The 20,241-nt window shown below is 43.0% G+C and overlaps 1 protein-coding gene across 7 annotated transcripts in view; it reads right to left on the bottom strand.

Moving 5' to 3' along the window:
- STMND1 (stathmin domain containing 1) overlaps window positions 1-14,438 on the bottom strand; it is a 30,072-nt gene extending 15,634 nt beyond the window's left edge. For 6 of the 7 annotated variants that reach the window (XR_012373901.1, XM_073877679.1, XM_073877681.1 and 3 more), the window contains exons 1-2: window positions 14,263-14,438; window positions 4,558-4,738 (exon numbers count right to left, since the gene is read on the bottom strand). Coding sequence is in view for 5 of the 7 variants with exons in the window: in XM_073877679.1 (XP_073733780.1) it covers window positions 4,558-4,738; window positions 14,263-14,343 (262 nt within the window). In the remaining 2 variants the exon portion in view is untranslated. Of the gene's footprint in view, window positions 1-500; window positions 637-750; window positions 846-4,557; window positions 5,199-14,262 lie in introns of those variants that run through there. The other variant, XR_012373900.1, reaches the window with a different exon arrangement.
- Between the last annotated feature and the right edge of the window lie 5,803 nt (window positions 14,439-20,241).

The following is a 20,241-nucleotide window of genomic DNA, read 5'->3' as shown; positions in this document are numbered from 1 at the left end:
TGTTTATTTAGCAGACCCCATGTTAACATAAAAAAAAGTCTTTCATGTGCTGCTATGCACTACTTTTTTGTTGTAACAACACTTACACACTTGAGTATGACTACATGGGTTCTCTACGCTAATTATGAAGCTAAAACACAGCTAGGAAGGAGATATTCTTCCAGTGACTCTTCTGAGTTGCAGTTTGGTTTCTATGCTTTGTATACAAAGCATAAACAGTGGGATGTTGCCAAGAGACTTCTAGTTCTGCAACCTTGAGTTTACAATGACGTTATCTGCTAAATCTATGTAAGTAAGAGTATGCCTTTTTGAAAAGAGTCTTTGAACCAAATCACAATTGAAGTCAAGTGATATCAGCTACATTTCTTTTACTGTTTCTAAAAATGCACTGAGACAGTTTCTTGGGGAGCCTTTATAAACTGCACTAATGAGAGACCCCCCCATTAGAAATCACCCACTTCTACAAATAAACAAGCAAGCATCTGTTTTTACAGACTCACATTATAAAATAAAGGTGCAATGAGGAGTCCTCAGAAGTGGGCTATCTTCTGTTTTGTAATCATCGGGAAGTCCTGATAGTAACCAGATTCATTCCATCTAGTGGACAGAGTCTTTTTATGAAACTTTCTAACCTCACTGGTTAACAAAGACAGTTTTCATGAATTTGTAGTGGGAAGATAAAAGAAAAGAAAACGCACCCACACACCCACACACCCACTAGCCAGATGTTTCTCACTTCAGAATATTCACCTTGTTGTTACAAGAGACTTCTTTATTGACCACGGCAAGTAACTTCAACAAATTGCCAATAATCTCATTTCTCGTCCAGTGCTGGGTCTTCTACCCTTGAAACAGACTCAATTTTCACTTTAAAGAGCTATGTACAGATTTTGGTAGAGTGGTAAAACATGTCTTTCAAGTCGGTAAACTAGTAAACTAAAGCTTGAAACAATAGAGAAAAATTCAATAAAAAGTTAGAGGTAAATCCTCTTCAAAGAATTAGGAGGATTTTTTTTTTTCTTTTAGAAGGTGGGCTTATCTGGAAGGGTCAAAGTAATAGTTATTACTTACTGAGCACTTAGGTGCCTGGCACCATATTAGGTACTTTACATACTTTGTAACATTGTGAATTCTGTGACAGAGTTACCATTATCCCTATTTATAAATAAACTATATGAGAGAGGCGAATTAACTTGCTTAAGGTGACACGGGTAAGAAGAGAATCAACTAGGATTGGAATCCAAGAATGTCTGACTTTAATACCCATGTTCTCTGCCACCTCCTTCCCCAAGGTCATGGAAAGAGCTACACTGCATGGTCCATTTCCCCTCTCAGGATGCTTCTATTCTTTTTTTTTTTTTAAGATTTTATTTATTTATCTGTCAGAGAGAGAGAGAGAGAGGACAAACAGGGGGAGCAGCAGAGGGATAAGGAGAAGCAGACTCCCCGCTAAGCAAGGAGCCCGATGCAGGACTCGATCCCAAGACCCTGGGATCATGACCTGAGCAGAAGGCAGACACTTAAACTAACTGAGCCACCCAGGCGTCCCATCAGGATGCTTCTAAAAAGAATGCCATAGTCGACAACTATCACTAATGTAATAAAATTATTAAAATGATTATGAAATAAAAACAACCATCTCGATCAATTATTTTTCTGAGTTTACCAAAATACTGGCTTGACATCGATGGGGGTCAGCCTACAAAGAAACCCCTCCACTATGATGGTCTTGCAACTAATCCTTGTGATATGTCGGGATGCTGAAGATGATTGGGGGAATGTGGGAAAGTGACATGATGTTTCTTTCTGATTATGAAAGTAATACATGGTTATCAGAGTAAACTTGGAAAGTATAGAAAAAAAGAAAAATGCTCATCCTCTTACCATTCAGAGATTACCACTGTTGCTATATCAAATTCAAATTTTATTTTTACAAATTTGACCTCATACTGAACGTACAGTTCTGTTTCCTATGCACTTAACATATAGATTAGCGTTTTCTCACAAGGCTAGAAATTCTTCATAAGCGTAAAAAGTGAAGTCGTAGAAGAAAACGTAGATGAATTCATCTTTAACTCTGGCGTAGGGAAAGGCTCTCTAACTATGACTCAAATTCCAGATTCAGTAAAAAAAAAGATTGATAAATTTTACATTAAAAAAATGTTTGCGGGGCGCCTGGGTGGCTCAGTCGTTAAGCGTCTGCCTTAGGCTCAGGTCATGGTCCCAGGGTCCTGGATTGAGCCCCGCATCGAGCTCCCTGCTCCGCGGGAAGCCTGCTTCTCCCTCTCCCGCTCCCCCTGCTTGTGTTCCCTCTCTCACTGTCTCTCTCTGTCAAATAAATAAATAAAATCTTAAAAAAAAAGTTTGCAAGGCAAAAAAAAAAGCAATAAAGGTCAAATATAGATATCGCATGCCTCCTGATTTGATGTACTAAACAGGGTATAATATCATTTTTGGTATTTTTGCTAAAAATGGATAACCTGAAGCTAATCATCAGGAAATATCAGAAAGACACAAACTGAGGAAGTTTCTATAAAGTAAATGGCTTATGTCTCCAAACACATCAATTAGATAAAAGACAAAGAAAAGCTGAGGAACTGGCTCCAGATTAAAGGAGAAAAACACCGCATGATACCTAAATTAAACATGTGATCCTGGATTAGATCTTGAACGTGATATTTATTTATAAAAGACATTTGTGAGACAATTGATAAAATTTGAATATACAGATGAGATAATGTACTGCATAAGGGGTAATTTGCTGACTGTGATCCTTCTCCTGTGATTATACAAAGAATATCCTTGGTTTAGGAAACACATACTGGTGTACTTAGGAGTAAAGTGTCATTATGTCTGCAATTTGCTCTCAGAAAAAACCTATGTGTGTGTGTGTGTGTGTGTGTGAGAGAGAGAGAGAGAGAGAGAGGGAAGGAGGGGGAGAGAGAGAGACCGTGATGCATGTAATTATATCACATTCAAATGTGGTATAATGTTAGAATTTGGGGAATCTGGGGGAAAGAATGCAGGCATACCTTGTTTTTTGCAACTTCCCTTAAGTCTGAAATTATTCAAAGTAAGTTTTTTTTTTTAAAGGAAAGACTTGGGAAGTGTTAGTGTGAAACTTGAAATTTTTAACAAATACACTCTAAAGATGGGCAGAGCAGGGATGCAGAAAAGAGACAGAGGAGAAACTGGGCAGAGAACAAATATAAAGCGTAGGATACTGGTTCTTATTCATTCTGTGGGAAGGTCTTTCCTGGAAACTAATTTACGCCACATCTTGGGAACACCTACTTTAAAACTCACTCCCTCCCCAGCCTGGTGTCTGTCAGCACTACCCCGCTGGATGGACTGACTGAGGGTTCGCCCGGGTCCCTGTGCACCTGACGGTCTACAGTCTGCTAGCACCATAGACGCTGAGCATCTGTGCCAAGGTCTAGGAGGAATTCCCATCAGTGGAATTATTGAGAAAAAATATACCTGCTGGCCGGACACACAGAGAGAGGAGAGGCCGCCCAGCTGTATCCCCCACCTCCTACCTCACACCAGAACCACGAGGTGAAGGCTAATATGAAATCTACCATTAGTAGAGAGTGCCCCCAAAGTCCAAGGAAAAGAATCTCATTTACTAACCCATCTATTTTTTTAAAGATTTTATTTATTTATTTGACAGAGAGAGAGACAGCGAGAGAGGGAACACAAGCAGGGGGAGTGGGAGAGGAAGCAGGCTTCCCGCGGAGCAGGGAGCCCGATGTGGGGCTCGATCCCAGGACCCTGGGATCATGACCTGAGCGGAAGGCAGACGCTTAACGACTAACCCAACTATTTTCCAGGTCTGACATGTGCCTACGGAAGAAATGACAGTGGTGAGGAATGACACGAAAGCCTTCCCCTCAAGTAAACCAGAGCATTTTTCCTTGAGTTCTATTGAGTTCACTTTGTTTCAGAGGCTCTTAAATCAACACCAGGGGTGGGGTGGTGGTAACTCAAGTAAAGAAAAACAACCACGGGAAAAATCAAAATAGTTTCTAGGGAGCACACCAGGTCATAATGACTTCTTCTGTGTTTTTGGAAGATGACTATTTTGTATATTTGCTGATCCTTTGGATGGGAGACATGGGGGAAACAGTTTGATGTAGGTTATATTTATTTTTTCAAACGGAGAACTTTCTCTTGGAAAGATGCGAACACAGCGGAAGTTTACAGGAATGTAACCGAAGTCTGTGTGAGTCTTATTCCTAAGGCTTGTTTCCCAACCACCAAGAAGGGCTCTTAGCTTAAAAAAAGAGAGAGAGAGAGAGAGAGAAGAAAGAAAGAAAAAAGAAAAAAAACAAGACAGTTTTAATTACTTCATCTGCAAGAAGATTAATGGTTAGCATTATTTATTCACATAATGAAGTCCTAAGCCTCCATCCTCATGTCTCAGAGGTAGGGACTTTGCCATTTGGAGCACTGCCTGGTCCACAAAAATGTGATAAAAGGGTTGCTACCATACATTACACAATATGCTTAGAGACACAGTATTTTGTGGAGATTCATATAAATGAGGGCCATTACCTGAATTTATTCTTCTGTTTCTTTCACTAAGAGCTGGGGAACTTTCTGGTATGGTTCCAGGTAAGCTTCCCAATGGAGCCTGGTTTTCCAGGCTGTCGGGGCTGCCCACAGTGTCCTTGGGTAGTGCAGCTTCATCCTGGGGCCTGCTGTCCTCCCTGGAATGAGTCCCACCGACATCAGCCTGTGAAAAGGGAATAGCCCCGTGTGAGAGTCAAGATTTCTTAGGAAATGGTTTCTTGGAAGATGGAAACAACATCACAAGGTCTGCTTTGCGAATATTCAGCCAACTAGTACCTGTAGTGGAGGCCAGATAGCCCCAGCTCCCTGGGGATGTTACCTTGCTTGCAGATGTGATTCATTTAAGGGCCCCGAGATGGCTCGATGATCCTGGATTACCCAGGTGTGACCACGAGTGTCCTTATGAGACAGAGACAGGGTGACGCGACTACAGAAGTGGAGAAGGTGATTGATGTGCCACAAAGCAGAGACACACTGAAGATGCTACCAGCAGCAGACAGCGGAAGGGCCACCAGCCGCAGAGCGGGAGGAATTCGGCTCTAGAAGCCAGGACACACAAGGAAGACGATTCCTTCCTCACAGCCGCTGAAAGGAACCAGCCCCGCCAACACCTTGACTTGAGCCCAGTGGAACTGATTTTGGTCTTCAGACCTCCAGAATTGGAAGAGAGTAAAACTGGGTGGCAGTGAGCCACCAAGTGTATGATAATTTGTCATAGCAGCAATAGAAATGGATATAGTATCTACTAGGAATCTATCAGATACAGGCTACTACACTGAGCACCCCTGATGACTCCAAGATGAACACGTTCATCAAGTGTGCAAAGTGAAGATATTGCGGTGTAAAAAAGGTTTGTTTTTTTTTTAATGAAAGTGTCTTTATTGTTTTTGCTGATTAAAAAAGTAATACAGACTCATTGTGAAAATAAGTAATACAGAAACTGGTGATGATCAGTTTTATGTGTCAACTAAGCTAGTCTATAGTATTGTTATTCCATCAAATTAGGTGTTTGTTGTCAGAGTATTTGGTAAATGTGGTTATCGTCTACAATCTGTTGACTTTAAGTAAAAGAGAGTATCCTTGATAATCTGGGTGGCCTCATCCAATCAGTTGAAGGCATTAAGAGTAGAATCTTCCCCGAGGAAGAAGGAGTTCATTCTGTGGACTGCATCTTCAATTCCAACCTGTCCTTTCTGACCACTTATGCTTTTGTGTGGATTTTGGACTTGCCTAGCCAGCCCCCATAATTGCATAAGCCAATTCCTTGTAATACATCTATCCATCTATCTATCCATCCATCCGTCCATCCATCCATCCATCCATCCACCTATCTATCTATCTATCTATCTATCTATCTATCTATCTATCTATCCAGCCAGCAAATCATAATCCTGGTTCTGTTCTTTTGGTAGAACCTGAATGATACAGAAACACAGTAGAAAGTAAGTAGGTACTATTCCCTAGACAAAAGCACTATTAACATCTTAGTATATAACTTCCCAGATGTGTTTGTTTAAAGAAATAGAATCTTTAAAAATAAATTGGAATTGGCTAATTAGCACATGAAGATGCTCAATATCATTAGTCATTAAGGAAATGCAAATCAAAACCAGAAGGAGATACCACCTCACATCCACCAGGATTACTACAATGAAAAAACCACATAATAAGTGTGAGCGGGGATGTGGGGATATTGGAGCCTTTGTACAGTGCCGTGAGAATATAAAATGGTGCAGCCACTTTGGAAAACAGTTAGGGTTTCTTAAAAAGTCAAACAGAGGGGCATCTGGGTGGCTCAGGTGTTTAAGCGTCTGCCTTCAGCTCAGGTCATGATCCCAGCGTCCTGGGATCAAGCCCCACATTGGGCTCCCTGCTCAGCAGAGAGTCTGCTTCTCCTTCTCCCTCTGCCCCTCCCCCTGCTGTGCGCTCTCTCTCTGTCTCAAATAAATAAATAAAATCTTAAAAGAAAAAAAAAAGCCAAACAGAATGTTAGCGTTTGATCCAAAAATTCCACTTCTAGATATATATACCCAAGCAAAATGAAAACATATGTCCACACAAAACCTTGCACACAAATGTTCAAAACTAGTATTCATAATATCTAAAAAAGTAGAAACAACCCAAATATCCATCAACTGATGAATGGATAAATATAATGTCGTCTATCCAGACCAAAGAATATTATATGGCAATAAACAGAAATAAAATACTGAAGTATGCTGTTACATAGGTGACATTTGAAACCATTAATGCTGAGTGAAGGAAGCCAGACGCAAAGATGGGTCCACTTACCGAATATTTGGAATAGGCAAATTAATAGAAGCAGAGTATAGATTTAGTGGTTGCTTGGGAAGTGGAGGTTGGCCACTAATGGATAGAGGTTTCTTTTGTGGGGAAGATAAAAATGCTCTAAAATTAGATTGTGGTGATGACTGTGGATTGTGCATTTTAAATGGGCGAGTTGTATGATATGTGGATTATATTTTAATAAAGCTATTTGTGAATAAATCAGGTCATATATTAAATGGTATTGTATTATTTTTTAAAAGATTTTATTTATTTATTTATTTGAGAGAGAGAGAATAGAGAGAGAGAGAACACATGAGAAGGGGGAGGGTCAGAGGGAGAAGCAGACTCCTTGCTGAGCAGGGAGCCCGATGCGGGACTCGATCCCGGGACTCCAGGATCATGACCTGAGCTGACGGCAGTCGCTTAACCAACTGAGCCACCCAGGCGCCCCCAAATGGTATTGTATTATATTTCTGTAACCTGTTTTTTCATTAACAATATATCAGAGACATTTGCTTCCATCAGTGTATATAGTGTATATAGGGGTATATAGGTCAGTGTATATAGGTTTACCTCATTCTACTTAATGGTGGGGAGTAGTCATTTAGTTGATGACTGTAGTGTGGTCTATTATGTAATATACCACAACTTGTTTAACCAATTCCTACTGATGGCCATTTAGTTGTTTCTACCTGTGTTTATATATGTGTTTCTATATATATTTTCAATATAATGAACAGTGCTGGCATAATACCTGTGCATAAACATCAGTGTGAACTCACCCAATCATTCCATGAGAATAAATCCCTAGATATGGACATGCTGGATCAAAGATGTACACATCTTATATGAATACAGGTTTCTAGAGGGTCCTCCATAAATCCTGCACTGGCGTACACCACCACCTTTCCCTTTTAAGAATATCAATTTCTCCATACTACAATTCCGTTGCTTGCAAATAGGTCAAAACTCTGTAAAAAAAGGGCCCATATATGATTTAGTTTCACGGGGACTGCAGAATGCTGGTCCGCATCAAATCTTTCAGAGTCCCACAACAAGAGAAGAAAAGTAAGACAAAAATGTAGTGAGTTTTTCAAAAAGCTAAATTAATTCAATTTAAAGAACTGTCATTTATTTGGAAAGGCAGCAGCATGTTCTAAATATTGGTCTGTTCAGGAACACTTTTCTCCAGTTCCTTCTAACTCCCCTGCCCGCTCCCTCTCAGCGTTGGCTCTTCTTTTCTTGCTTGGGTTGATTGGCCAAACTCTTCTGCATCTAAGACACACATACCAGAGGAAGCCTCTTCAGTGTCCCCAGGAGACCTAAGAACATAATCACCTTCTATGACTATTGTCCCCTGGGTCTTCTTCTCATGTCTATTGATTTCACGTTGTTGGCCCAAGGGGTGCTCTTCCTCTCCTCTGTGTATTCGAAGGGCCCCAGGATCCTACCTCCAAACCCCACTATTTCCAGCAATGCCCTGGTACCCTAGTACCACGTTGTATCTTGCTGGGGCAGCAGAAGGTGTTGAAGAAGAGAAGATGCTTGAATTGGGTCTTGATGATTGAGTTTCCAAGAAGAAAAGTGGGCAAGAAGAAAGGGTCCTTCTAGACAAGAGTCTAAGCACACACAAAGACAGGGTATGAAACAATATTGTGAGCGTATGAGCTTGAATTTTTCCAGTGGAGCAGAAACAGATGGAGGTATAGAGGGGTAGGTGCTGAGGTGGGAAAGGAAAGTCAAGGAATTTGATTTTATTTTAAATGCAACAGGAATCCTTCGTAGGATTTCTGTATATGGAAGTGAAATAAAATAATCAGGCATGTGTTGTTAGAAAAATCACTGGGATTAGTGCAAACTAAGGGAGCTGAAGGAAGCAAGGAAGAGACAGAGCAGGGTGGCCAGTAACGATGACTGCAATTTTCCAGGTGAGATCTCATTGAACGTAAACTAGGACAGTGGCAGTGAAACTGGGGGAAAGAGATGGGCCCAGAAACATTAGAAAGGAAGACAGCACACTTCTCAGAATTTCCATTTAAAGGAGGGAGGTCTCGGGGCGCCTGGGTGGCTCAGTCGTTAAGCGTCTGCCTTCGGCTCGGGTCATGGTCCCAGGGTCCCGGGATCGAGCCCCACATCGGGCTCCCTGCTCAGCGGGAGTCTGCTTCTCCCTCTCCCACTCCTTCTGCTTGTGTTCCTTCTCTGGCTGTGTCTCCCTCTGTCAAATAAATAAATAAAATCTTTTAAAAAATAAATAAATAAAGGAGGGAGGTCTCTCTGGTTTGAAGTTATGACTCCAGGCACTAAACAGAAAGCATTCCCTTTGGGAAAATTGAATAAGAAAAAAAAAAAACAAAACAAAACAGGACAACAGCATGAAACTCCTGGTACTCTCACCATAAAAATCATACAAATTAAAAAAAAAAAAAAAAAGCTAAGCACATTTGTTCACTTTCTGGAAGTTCTCCCAAGTGCTTTGAAATCCCTCGGAGGCTAAGTAGAAATCACAGCAGCTAGGTCATGGTGGCTCCAACACCCTCAGGTTCTTGTCATTGAGTTAGGGATTCTCGTATGTTCATAGGGAGACTCACATAGCTCCTCATCACCGGTTTTACATAGCATGATCGCTCTAGCTAAATCAACATCACTTTATCGTGCTGAGGGTTAATTAGATCTGTGCTTCAGGACTACAGGGGAAAGTATGAAAAAGTGACGCAACTGAACAAACGAGTAAGCAAAGAAGTCAATCGATCTGAAATACAAATGGTATACGGAGAAAGCATGAGAACAAATATGTGCTTTTTCTTTCTCTCTCCATTTGTTTTTCTTCCTCGACATAGTTACTGCCGTGTAGTCCCTGTATGGTAAGCCGACCAGGGAAAGTCTTTATAGATATTACATATTATTATTTATTATATAATAATCCTATTATATCAGACAGGGTCTCTCTCACATGCACACACACACACTTATGCACACATATATCGCAAATATATATAAATACATATTGTTACATATAACAAAGGAAAAGGAGACTGATATTTTTTCTAGGACTCACAGTTCATGCTGAAGGTAAAGCAAAAGTCGTGTTAGGTATTCTTGCCCCTCTTTCCAAATGAACTATTAAAAAACAATTATCTGCAGTGATGGTGAGACAGGTGATTTTACAACTTCGTTTTGTTTTGCAGACCCTTCGATTTTTGGACCTAGGAAGGCACTGAGTTAAACACAGGGAGGAGTGTGGCCATCTCACATTTCCCATTGGAGACCCTGAAAAATTTAACCACAACAAACAAAATGCCCATATTGGAGCTGAGAGCAAATTTGAACATTCTCAGCCTCAAAGGTGGCTTTTCACAAAGATATTCTGTCATCTACAAGTCAGAGTATATTTAAGTGCCACAACCCTGCATGATCTCCCAATGGTTTCATCAAAGCCACGAACCCAGGCCTTAGCAAGGCTCTTCACCCATTTATGCTTACTTAGACCCAGTCTGCCTTCAAGCTGTGTTAGTGACCAAAGCTTAAATGGTAGCAGAGGAAACACAATCTTTTGACATAAAATACCATATACCAGCCTTCAGATTCCAGAGCAGAAATGTAAGGTTTTTCTCTTTGGAAAACTAAGTCTGTCTTTCAAATACCTTATCCATGTGCAACACATTCTGGAAATTTTAACCCTATTTCATAATCTAGACTGGAAAATAGACAGAGTTCGAAGACCAGAGATATTTACAAAGTAATTATATCTCTGCCCCTCGGGGATATGGCAAAACAGATTTCTTGTTCTTTTTATGCTTGGAGGGTTTTCATTTTCACACCAATGAGAAGTCTATCTGCCGTGGTGCTGGGAGTGAGGGTGGGGAGGTAGGGGGAGATTTTATTTTTTCCTTGAGATGAAGCTGTGGTAGAAGTACAGAATCAATATGTTTCTGTATTTTGTATCAATTCTATTCTATACTTCATTGTCTTAGGGATAAAATCTTATCAATTTTAGACAGAATTGAAAAGCTGAGAATTCTAAGCTAACAGCGATGCAGGAGAATCATCAGCATTCCAAAAAAGATACTACTTTTAACTACAGACAGAGTTGTTTTTGGTGTTTTGTTTGTTTTGGGTCTGGAGGTTGTGTTCTAAATCTTTCAGGAAACACATTTGCCAAACAGTTTGGAGGGAGTCATCTGTCAAGTCTCCCCTGAGCTGAAACCTTAAATCACATTATTGGCAGATGCATTTTAAAAATACGTTTGTCTTGCAGACATATAAGAAAAATGTATTCTTCAAAATTTGATTTTTCTAGTTTACATCTAATGAATGTAAAAACAAATAGCAACCCTCCAAAAACGCTCAGAAATATTATCTTTTAAAAATCTTGACTAGAAGAAGTCACTTAGTCCCTTTTATTCTGATGATAAACAAGACTTTTCTTGTCAAAGATTAGGGAAAACCTGTGAAGCACCCTTAGAGATGGTCTATTCCAATCTAGTCTGTTCCTTTTCATAATAAACCGTAAACTCGGAGTTCATCCTACAGAAGAACATTTCTCCAACTGAGAAAAGGTTCCCCTGCTTTTCTTATCGTGCATTATTTTATTACCGTGTCTTTTTACCACTTTAGACAAAGGTAAAAGTGAGGAGAAAGTCAGTAGGCAGGTCTTGAGAAGTTCGAGTCAGAATATTTTAAAGTTGTGCCGCTAAGAAACATAAATATTTCACGCAAGCAAGCACGTTCATCTCATTTTAAAGACACCGGTGAACTACTGAACCCTCAGCCTGTGCATTTAGGAAGTTGGCAAAAGCATCACTGCTCTGATAGCTAGAGAGTGTTTAATTAATAATCATACCTTTGCTGGATCAGATTTCCAAAGTCAAGTGCTTGGGGTGGGGGAGGAGGTATATGCGGGAGAAGGTAGTAACTCAGGATTGCACTGGAGGTCATGAAAAGGACAAGCTGGAGCACAGGTGGGGGTGGGCAGGAAGGATCCAGAGAGACCAGTTAGGAGAACTGGACAGGAGTCCAACAGAGACGCAGTGACTTTCACACCCAGGGACTTCAGGAAGAAATACAGAAACCCTCCCAAGCTTGAGGAAGCTTGGCTTAGAGGGACCCAGTGTATCCAACACACAGAGAGGATTGCTTTTTATCACTTCCTCCTGCTCTACCTCCCTCCTGCTCAACAAAATCATTTTCAGTAATAACCACAAAATGAAACAAAGGATAATGGCCAGATAAGAAACACAGATAGTGAAAATTTACTTCTATGGAAGTCTTACTCGTAATCACGCCAGTAGAGTAAATTAAAAATTTTTTTTTCATATGAAAAGAATAAAAGCACAATGGGTTAATATTTTAAATCACATTAATATATTTTTTTAAAGATTGTATTTATTTATTTGAGAGAGAGAGCGAGCGCATGAGTGGTGGGGAGGGGCCAAGGGAGAGGGAGAAGCAGGCTCCCCACTGAGCAGGGAGCCCGTCTTGGGGCTCTATCGCCGGACGCCGAGATCATAACCTGAGCTGAAGGCAGATGCTTAACTGACTGAGCCACCCACATGCCCCACATTAATATAGTTTTTGGAAAAAGGGAGAAAAATGTATTCCTATATATTAATTCAAAGCAGTAATGAGTAATAAAGATGACCAATTGTTTCCAAGAAGCTAATACATCTATGAGGCAGAAGGAGTTTTAAAACAAACATTTACCACGTGAGAAAGGACTGTCACAGCAGTGGTGTTTGGGCTCGGTGCTGGAGGTTAAGTAGGAATTCATCAGGTGAACTGGAAATGGGGGTCTGGGGAGGGCATTCCAGGAAGGGGGAATGGCATGGGGAACAGCATAAACGGAGTTGATGAGCAGAGGAAGGGAGCACTGCAGGCTCCTGGGGCAGACCCAGGAGTATGCTGGACTGGACACAACGACGTCAGAAAGAACGGCGGGACCACATGCAAAGAGTTTTGCGCACTCCAAGGATTTTTTTTTCTTAGGAAGAAAGGTGGCAGTGTGAGAGGTAGATGGGGTAGGGCGGATGCCAATGGGAGAGGCAGGAAGACCCAGCAAGAGGTAATAGGGCCCTAAACTGGGACAGAGGCAATTGGGATAGAAAGCAGGAAACAGGGGCGCCTGGCTGGCTCAGTCGGGTAAGCTTCTGCCTTCGGCTCAGGCCATGATCTTGGGATCCTGGGATCGAGTCCCGCATGGGGGTCCCTGCTCCTCGGGGAGCCTGCTTCTCCCTCTCCCTCTGCTGCTCCCCCTGCATGTGCTCTCTCTTTCTCTGTCAAGTATAATAAATAAAATCTTTTTAAAAAAAGAAAGCAAGCAGAAAACAGTGTCAAGATGGTGGGTACCAGGTCCTAAGCCCGAGTCTCTGGTTTGTTTTATGATGTGCCCCAAGAGCCTGGCATGTGTGCCACCCACACAGTAATTGCTGGAAGTGGCATCAAATGGACTGGCACATTTCTGAAAAAAAAAAAAAAAGGTGTGCTCTTTAGATAGTAGCTCCAAAAATGCCCTTTTGGTAGGGTGACTGTAAATCCTGGTTTTCTGCAGACTGTATGGACTTAGATTGGGCAAATTTGTTAATAGTGTTCCTTTCCACTTTTAAAAATATCCTGCTTTTGATGATAGATTATATGGTAATATTATCTTTAGGTGACCCCTCTCCAAGGTATAGCCCTGCAGGTTCCCAGTTTCATTTGTGCAATACTGATGGTGGTGAGGATGGGAGGAAATCCTGGACCTCATCCCTCCAGGCCCCACCTTGGAAAAAATTCCCCTTCATATCTCCAGAAAAATTACGGGGTTTGCAACCGAGAGAGAGAGAGAGAGAGAGAGAGAGAGAGCGAGCAGAGAGAGTATTGGAATGAAACTCTTGAAAATCAGATTCTATCTCCAGCTCTGCCCCCAAACAAGCTGTGCAGCCTCAGGCAAGACGTCCACCTCTCTGGGCCTCAGGGTCCTCCGGGGATAAGCGAGAGGGCTCAGCCAGACGGATGGCCTCCACGATCTCTTCGAGCTCTAAGTAATTCTCAAAGAGCCCACTTTCCGAAAGCCAATAACGTACAGCAGCTCCCAGGCACTCGCCCCGCCCCCGACCACGAGAATCACCCCCAACCCCAGCTCTGGGCAGAACGCACAGCTCTACCCGCCACTCCTGCCTCTGCCCTGGGGTGTGACCACCTCCGCAAGTTCTTGAAACACAAAAGGCTCTCAAAGCTAGTCCTGTGGCAGGATGAGTCCTGGATTCAACAGCAGTTAAACACGGGGTAAGAGAGCGGCTCCCACCCCCCCCACCCCCCCCCGAGGTCTGTGAGCCCCTGCGGACCCAGCTCCAGCCTCCAGTCGCCCCCCAAGCGGGGCAAACGGCTTTGTGCCCGCCTGTTTGTTGTGTTTGCTTGTTTTACCTTAAATCCCTCCTCCCAGCCCTTCCTGGGCGCGGGCACGCGTCTCTGGTCTTCAGCAGCCCGGGAAGGTCCGCAGCCCATGCCGCGCGCCGCGCGCTTCCCCTCGGGTCGGGCTGGCAGTGCGCCCCCGGGGATGCTCCCTGCTGCGCCCCTGCGCCCTGCACCCGCGCTCGGGTCTGGAGGCGCTCGGCAGCTGGGCAGTTGCCGGGAACTGTTGCCACAATAAACTGCATCACGCGGCCTGGGACCTGGGCGGCGGGGGGACGTTTGTAACTGGAAACTGGAAGATCCGAGGCGTCTAAACCACAAGCAGGATGCAAACTGCAGCCCTCTGCAGAGGGAAGCGAGGGGTGGGAGGAGCCCGCTGCCCGACTGAGTTAGTTTTTTAAAGTACCCTAGTCGAAGGCATCCTGCGGGGACCTCTTTGTTCCTTTCCAAGGCCCCGTGGGAGCCTCTCCCCGGCCCCCCCGGACGCTGGGGACCGCGCGGAAGGCGGCGGCGGAGTCCGATCTCGCGAGCAGCTCCTGAGCGGAGGCGGGCGGTGCAGACAGACCGACGGCCCCCGACGGCAGGGTCACAGGCAGAGCTGGGGAGGACAGTCACGGTCACGCAAACAGAAACCCACACAATGAAGAAAACCAGGCAGCCGAACAATGGGTTATGCAAATCATTTTTATGGAGACTGCGTTTTGTGAGCTGTTACATGGTAAGGAAAGTGCCTGGCTAGGCATACTTCTCTCCGAGAATTAAATAAAAATGGTGTCGTCCACCAAAAAAGTCAGACCAGGAAGACTGCTCAAAGAGCAACAGGTTCTTTCCTGGATTTCTTTTTTCTTTTTGTTCTATTTCTAAATTAATTTTTATTTTCAATAATAAAAAAAAAGCTGAAAGGGGTCTTAGACATCATCTACCAACCCCTTATTTTACAGGCTGTAAACCTAGGCTCAGAGAGGTTGAGTGATTCAGATTGCGGTGGGCAGACTAGTTAATGAGGGATCTAGAATGAGGAACGGGGTGGCCTGACTCAGTGGGTCCATGAATCCACAACACCAGGAAGATTCCAGTAAGGATTCCTGGGAATGTAAAAATCCTGGATCCTTCCGGGGAAATTACTGGTCAGCTTTGTTAGAAGAAGCTGATTATTTACATCATGGCATTTAAGTTCATTTCACTCCCTCTCCTTACTGCTTGGATGGTGTTGCCTGTCAATTTTCCTTTCACTAAAATTGAGAAGCGAGGAAAGAGGGGATAAAACTCAAGTGGAAGCGTTATAGTTATTGAGCAAGGAGCTTGAAGGATTTGTGAATGAAGCTGAAACAAGGCTCAGATGGTGTTTGGGGAACATATCTGAAAGTATTAACTCATGGTTGTAATAAGTCACATGAAATATTCCAGCTGGGAACAGAAAAATTCTCAACTAAAATAATTTGACACAAAAGACACCAGTGAAATGTTCTTGAGAAAGTTTAATGAAAGTGTACAGGATGCATGGTGAAAGGCTTTTCTCTTTCCTTTCCTTTCCTTTCCAGGCAATCTGTGAACAGAGATTTGTTAAGCTGTCAGTGTGATCAATGGGGTGGAAGCCAAATGTGTTGTGCAGGTATCTCTGGAAGCATCCTATAACTTCCAAAGTTGTGAAAATGCTTTTTCTAGGGATGTGCTAGAGTCTACTTATGCTGCCTCAGGAGAGCTGACTGTCTGGAATGTTTGGACCTAATTGTTAAACACAGTCATTATTAAAAATTAAGTTATGTAAATTTACGATTAAATTAGTTATATTAAAAATAAAGGTAATAAATACAACTCCTCAGTTCCTAATTATTTTATTACAATTTACCGCTGCTATGTTTTTGAGTTTGTTAATGTTTATTGTGCCTTCATGATGTGCTACTGTGGATCTTTTTCCAACTCCACCTCCAGTGACATCACAGCCAAAGTGGGAATATGGACACCCTGAAAATCGATAAAAGGTAACAATCAGGGCTTTCTCCCCCAACTCCCACCCCTGGAGCTGGTTATTAAACATTTACCAGCCTAACGTGGCCTTTTCTCTTTTATTCTGGGAACATCAAGGAATAGCTCTGCTCTGCTTACCCTTCCCTGATTTCTGTAGCCACCCCCCACCCCCAGCCATGGAATGTGTGTGCGTATCATTTCTCCTCCTCCCTTCATACTGGAGTGTCCTACTAAGGCTCTGTGCTGTTGGCTCTTAATGATCGTGCTCTGGTCTTAGATAATTTGTTTCCACTTTGAAGGCTGCCAGTGTGAAAAAGCCTTTGATTTTCACCAAAACAGGGCCATCGTTTGCCTCCTTTTTTTTTTTTTTTTAAGGTAAGCTTTGCGTGCAAGTTGGGACTCAAACTCACCACTTTGAGATCAAGAGTCACATGCTCCATGGACTGAACCAGCCAGGCGCCCGAACACTTGCCCATTTTAAAGTTTGACTACCATCCTTGGTTTTTCTCTTCAGTTTCGAATAATCTTGAGAAGGTCAACTCTCCAATTCCCTATAGGATTTAAGCCTGAGTTTGGATCTGAACTCTTTTTTTCTCTGGAGTGATGAGGATATTGTAAGGACTTGTGTCTCCCAAATTGTAATGTGCACTCCCCGGAGACCTCGTTAAAATGCAGATTCCCATTGAGTAGGCTTGGACTGGGGCCCCAAAGACCACATTTCTAACAAGCTTCCAGTGGTACTGTTGGTAGGGCATCGCACTTGGGGTAGGAAGCGTATGGAACACATCTGAATATTAAATCATTACTTCAAAAGACAGATGGGAAAGAGGGAAGGAAGAAGGAGGGAAAGGAGAGGCAAGAATGAACGTGAAGTCCATACTTCATTTTACTTCCATCTAGGAAGTACGTCTGAGCATAGCATTACAGCTTCTTTTCCCTCCTCCCTGGTAGAGGATGGGTCTTTGTGAGGAACTGGGTCATGGCGAGGAAGAAAAGAAAATCCTTACTTGCTGTCACCCAAGCTCTGGAGTTAGGTTTTCCTCTTTGTCTGTTTTGAGCTGGCTATCCTTCCAGGGATGGTGGATAAACCAGAGGGCAGAGACAGATGTCGCCCTGCAGCACTGAGAACGTTCGTGTATGAGGGCAGGCTCGGTTGCACTGAAGAGAACGATTCCATGCTGACCTGCATTCCCAAACATGTCCCAAATGACCAATTGCCACAGTAATGGCTGACATCTTGGGTGCTTGCTAAGGATTAACTGAGAGAGGGAAGCTGATGCCTATGTTGGTGTTTCTATTTTATTTCTATTTTATCAGCCAGTTATTGGCTTAAAGCCCGAATTGGAAAACTATGGCCCCCGGGCGAAATCGGGCCCACTGCCTGTCTGACACGTGAGCTAAGAAAGGTTTTTATATTTTTAAACAGTTGAAAAAAATATTGGAAAAAAAATAGAAAAACGAAGCCCATTAATTAATCATTTGGGACAATTACATGAAGTTCAAATTTCAGTGTCCGTAAATAAAGTTTTATTGGAACGCAATCAGTCCCATTTGTTTACATATTATCTAGGGCTGCTTTTGTGCCCTGATACGTGAGCTAAGAAAGGTTTTTACCCCCTGGGCTGTGCTGGAACACCCTGTTGGACAGGAAGGCTGTGGAGTGGGGAACACCACCTCACTATGTTGAAAGGCTGTTTTGTATCCTGGGAGGTGGTGCAGGGAACATTGTAGCTTCTGGAAAAAGAAAAGAGAGCACCAGATTGTCAGAAACGAGTGGCATTTTGAGTGTCTTCTTGAATTTAAAGACCTAATTAAAAAACCCCATCTCATTCTGGTTCCTCATGTTCCTTTGTCAGACACTTCCACCCAAACACTGTAGATCTGGGAAACAGTCCTCTCCTTCGTACACACACATCGTGTCACTCAGACGTGAGGAGCCTCTGAGGTTTGCCTTTCTGGCACGTTGCCTCCACGACAGTACCAAGCACATTTAGAAACCTCCTGAATCTGTCTATGAACTACCGCTAGTAAAGAAGAAACAATTGTACCGGAATATTGTCACAAAAAAGAGGCAATGACAGAGTTGCGTCATCAAGATCTTTGTGACCCGATCGGTGTCCAAATGCCTGCAGTAACACCAGCAATGAATTAATGGAGTTGCTTCAAAATGCAGAGGGCAGGCCCATCTCAGGCCTCGCTTTCAAGGACTTGATATGACAGATTCTTGCAGAGAACATCCAGAAAGAAGTCAGCCCTCAAACAGGGAAAAAATTGTGTGCCGAACTTTGGCATTAAGCCAACCGTCTTGGTGTTTGCTCATTCAACACAAACTGGGTACATACGGAGAGAAAACACCCATGTCAGGATAATCGCTCAGAGATTATTGACCTTGACCATAAATTTAGCAGGAACCATCTCATAGAATTAAAAGACTTCCATTTTCATCCCCCCTAAGAACCAGTTCTGGGCCACGTTTAAGGACTATGTGGGTCTAATTCGGGGCTGTGTGCTTAATGGGGTTGTGTACAAGTAGAAACAATACTCACTGAATGGCAGTTGGAGAGGCAGGCTTGCTTTTGAGAAAGCCGTAACGACTCCAGAGCTTACACATGGCAATTTTCACACACCGATATTCTCACAATTAAAGAAAAGTAATATTTAAATGATTTTTTTGGCTTCCAATTTTGGCAGTACATGGGCCCAAAGCACTGAGACTTCTCAAATTGCTGGTGTGATTTTTATCGAGCCGGCCTTGAACGTATTGTTGGACGCTGCAGGGGAGCTGGGCTGCTGCAAGAACTGAATGACTTCAGGGAGAACAAAGCTCCCTACAAGACTTGGATTTTTTTTTTTTCTCCACTGGAATGTGGTGGAAAGAATGCTGGGCCAGCTGGCTCGATTCTGACCTTGGTCCCACTCTGGGCTAGTGGACCACCTTCCAGGAAGTAATTTGGTTTCTGGGGGCCAGCCCCTCAGGCTTCTAACACAGATTCCCAGCAACTCGGGCACACCTACTGAGTCAGAATCTCCGAGGATAGTGTATTTTCAGGAATCTTCTTGGGTGGTTCACGAGCACAGGCAGGCTTGTCCCACTGCAAGGAGAACAGGAAGAACCCAGGGTTTGGAGGGAGACCAATCTTTGACCTTTGGGAAATTATTTCACCTTCTTGAGTCTCAGTTTATGCCTCTTTATTTTTGTATTTTTTAAAGATTTTATTTATTTATTTGAGAGAGAGATTGAGAGCACGAGCAGGGGGCAGGAGCAGAGGGAGAGGGAGAAGCAGACTCCCCACTGAGCAGGGAGCCCAACGTGGGACTCCATCCCAGGACCCTGGGATCATGACCTGAGCCAAAGGCAGACACTTAACCGACTGAGCCACCCAGGCGCCCTCAGTTTACTCATCTTTAAAATAAAGCAAAGCCAGTGGCATCACAATTCCGGACTTCAAGCTCTATTACAAAGCTGCAATCATCAAGACAGTATGGTACTGGCACAAAAAGAGACACACAGATCAATGGAACAGAATAGAGAGCCCAGAAATGGACCCTCAACTCTATGGTCAACTCATCTTCGACAAAGCAGGAAAGAATATCCAATGGAAAAAAGACAGTCTCTTCAACAAATGGTGTTGGGAAAATTGGACAGCCACATGCAGAAGGATGAAACTGGACCATTTCCTTACACCACACACAGAAATAGACACAAAATGGATGAAAGACCTAAATGTGAGACAGGAGTCCATCAAGATCCCAAAGGTCGCAACCTCTTCAACCTCAGCCGCAGCAACTTCTTCCTAGAAACATCGCCAAAGGCAAGGGAAGCAAGGGAAAAAGTGAACTATTGGGACTTCATCAAGATAAAAAGCTTTTGCACAGCAAAGGAAATGGTCAACAAAACCAAAAGACAACCGACAGAATGGGAGAAGATTTTTGCAAATGACATATCAGATAAAGGGCTAGTATCCAAAATCTATAAAGAACTTATCAAACTTAACACCCAAAGAACAAATAATCCAATCAAGA

The sequence above is a fragment of the Callorhinus ursinus genome, unplaced genomic scaffold (assembly GCF_003265705.2).
Source record: "Callorhinus ursinus isolate GAN/ISIS: 27379988/994484 unplaced genomic scaffold, GSC_fseal_2.0 scaffold26, whole genome shotgun sequence".
Taxonomy (NCBI): Eukaryota; Metazoa; Chordata; class Mammalia; order Carnivora; family Otariidae; genus Callorhinus; species Callorhinus ursinus.
The sequence above is the reverse complement of the archived record's forward strand: the minus strand, read 5'-3'. Positions and strand labels throughout refer to the sequence as shown.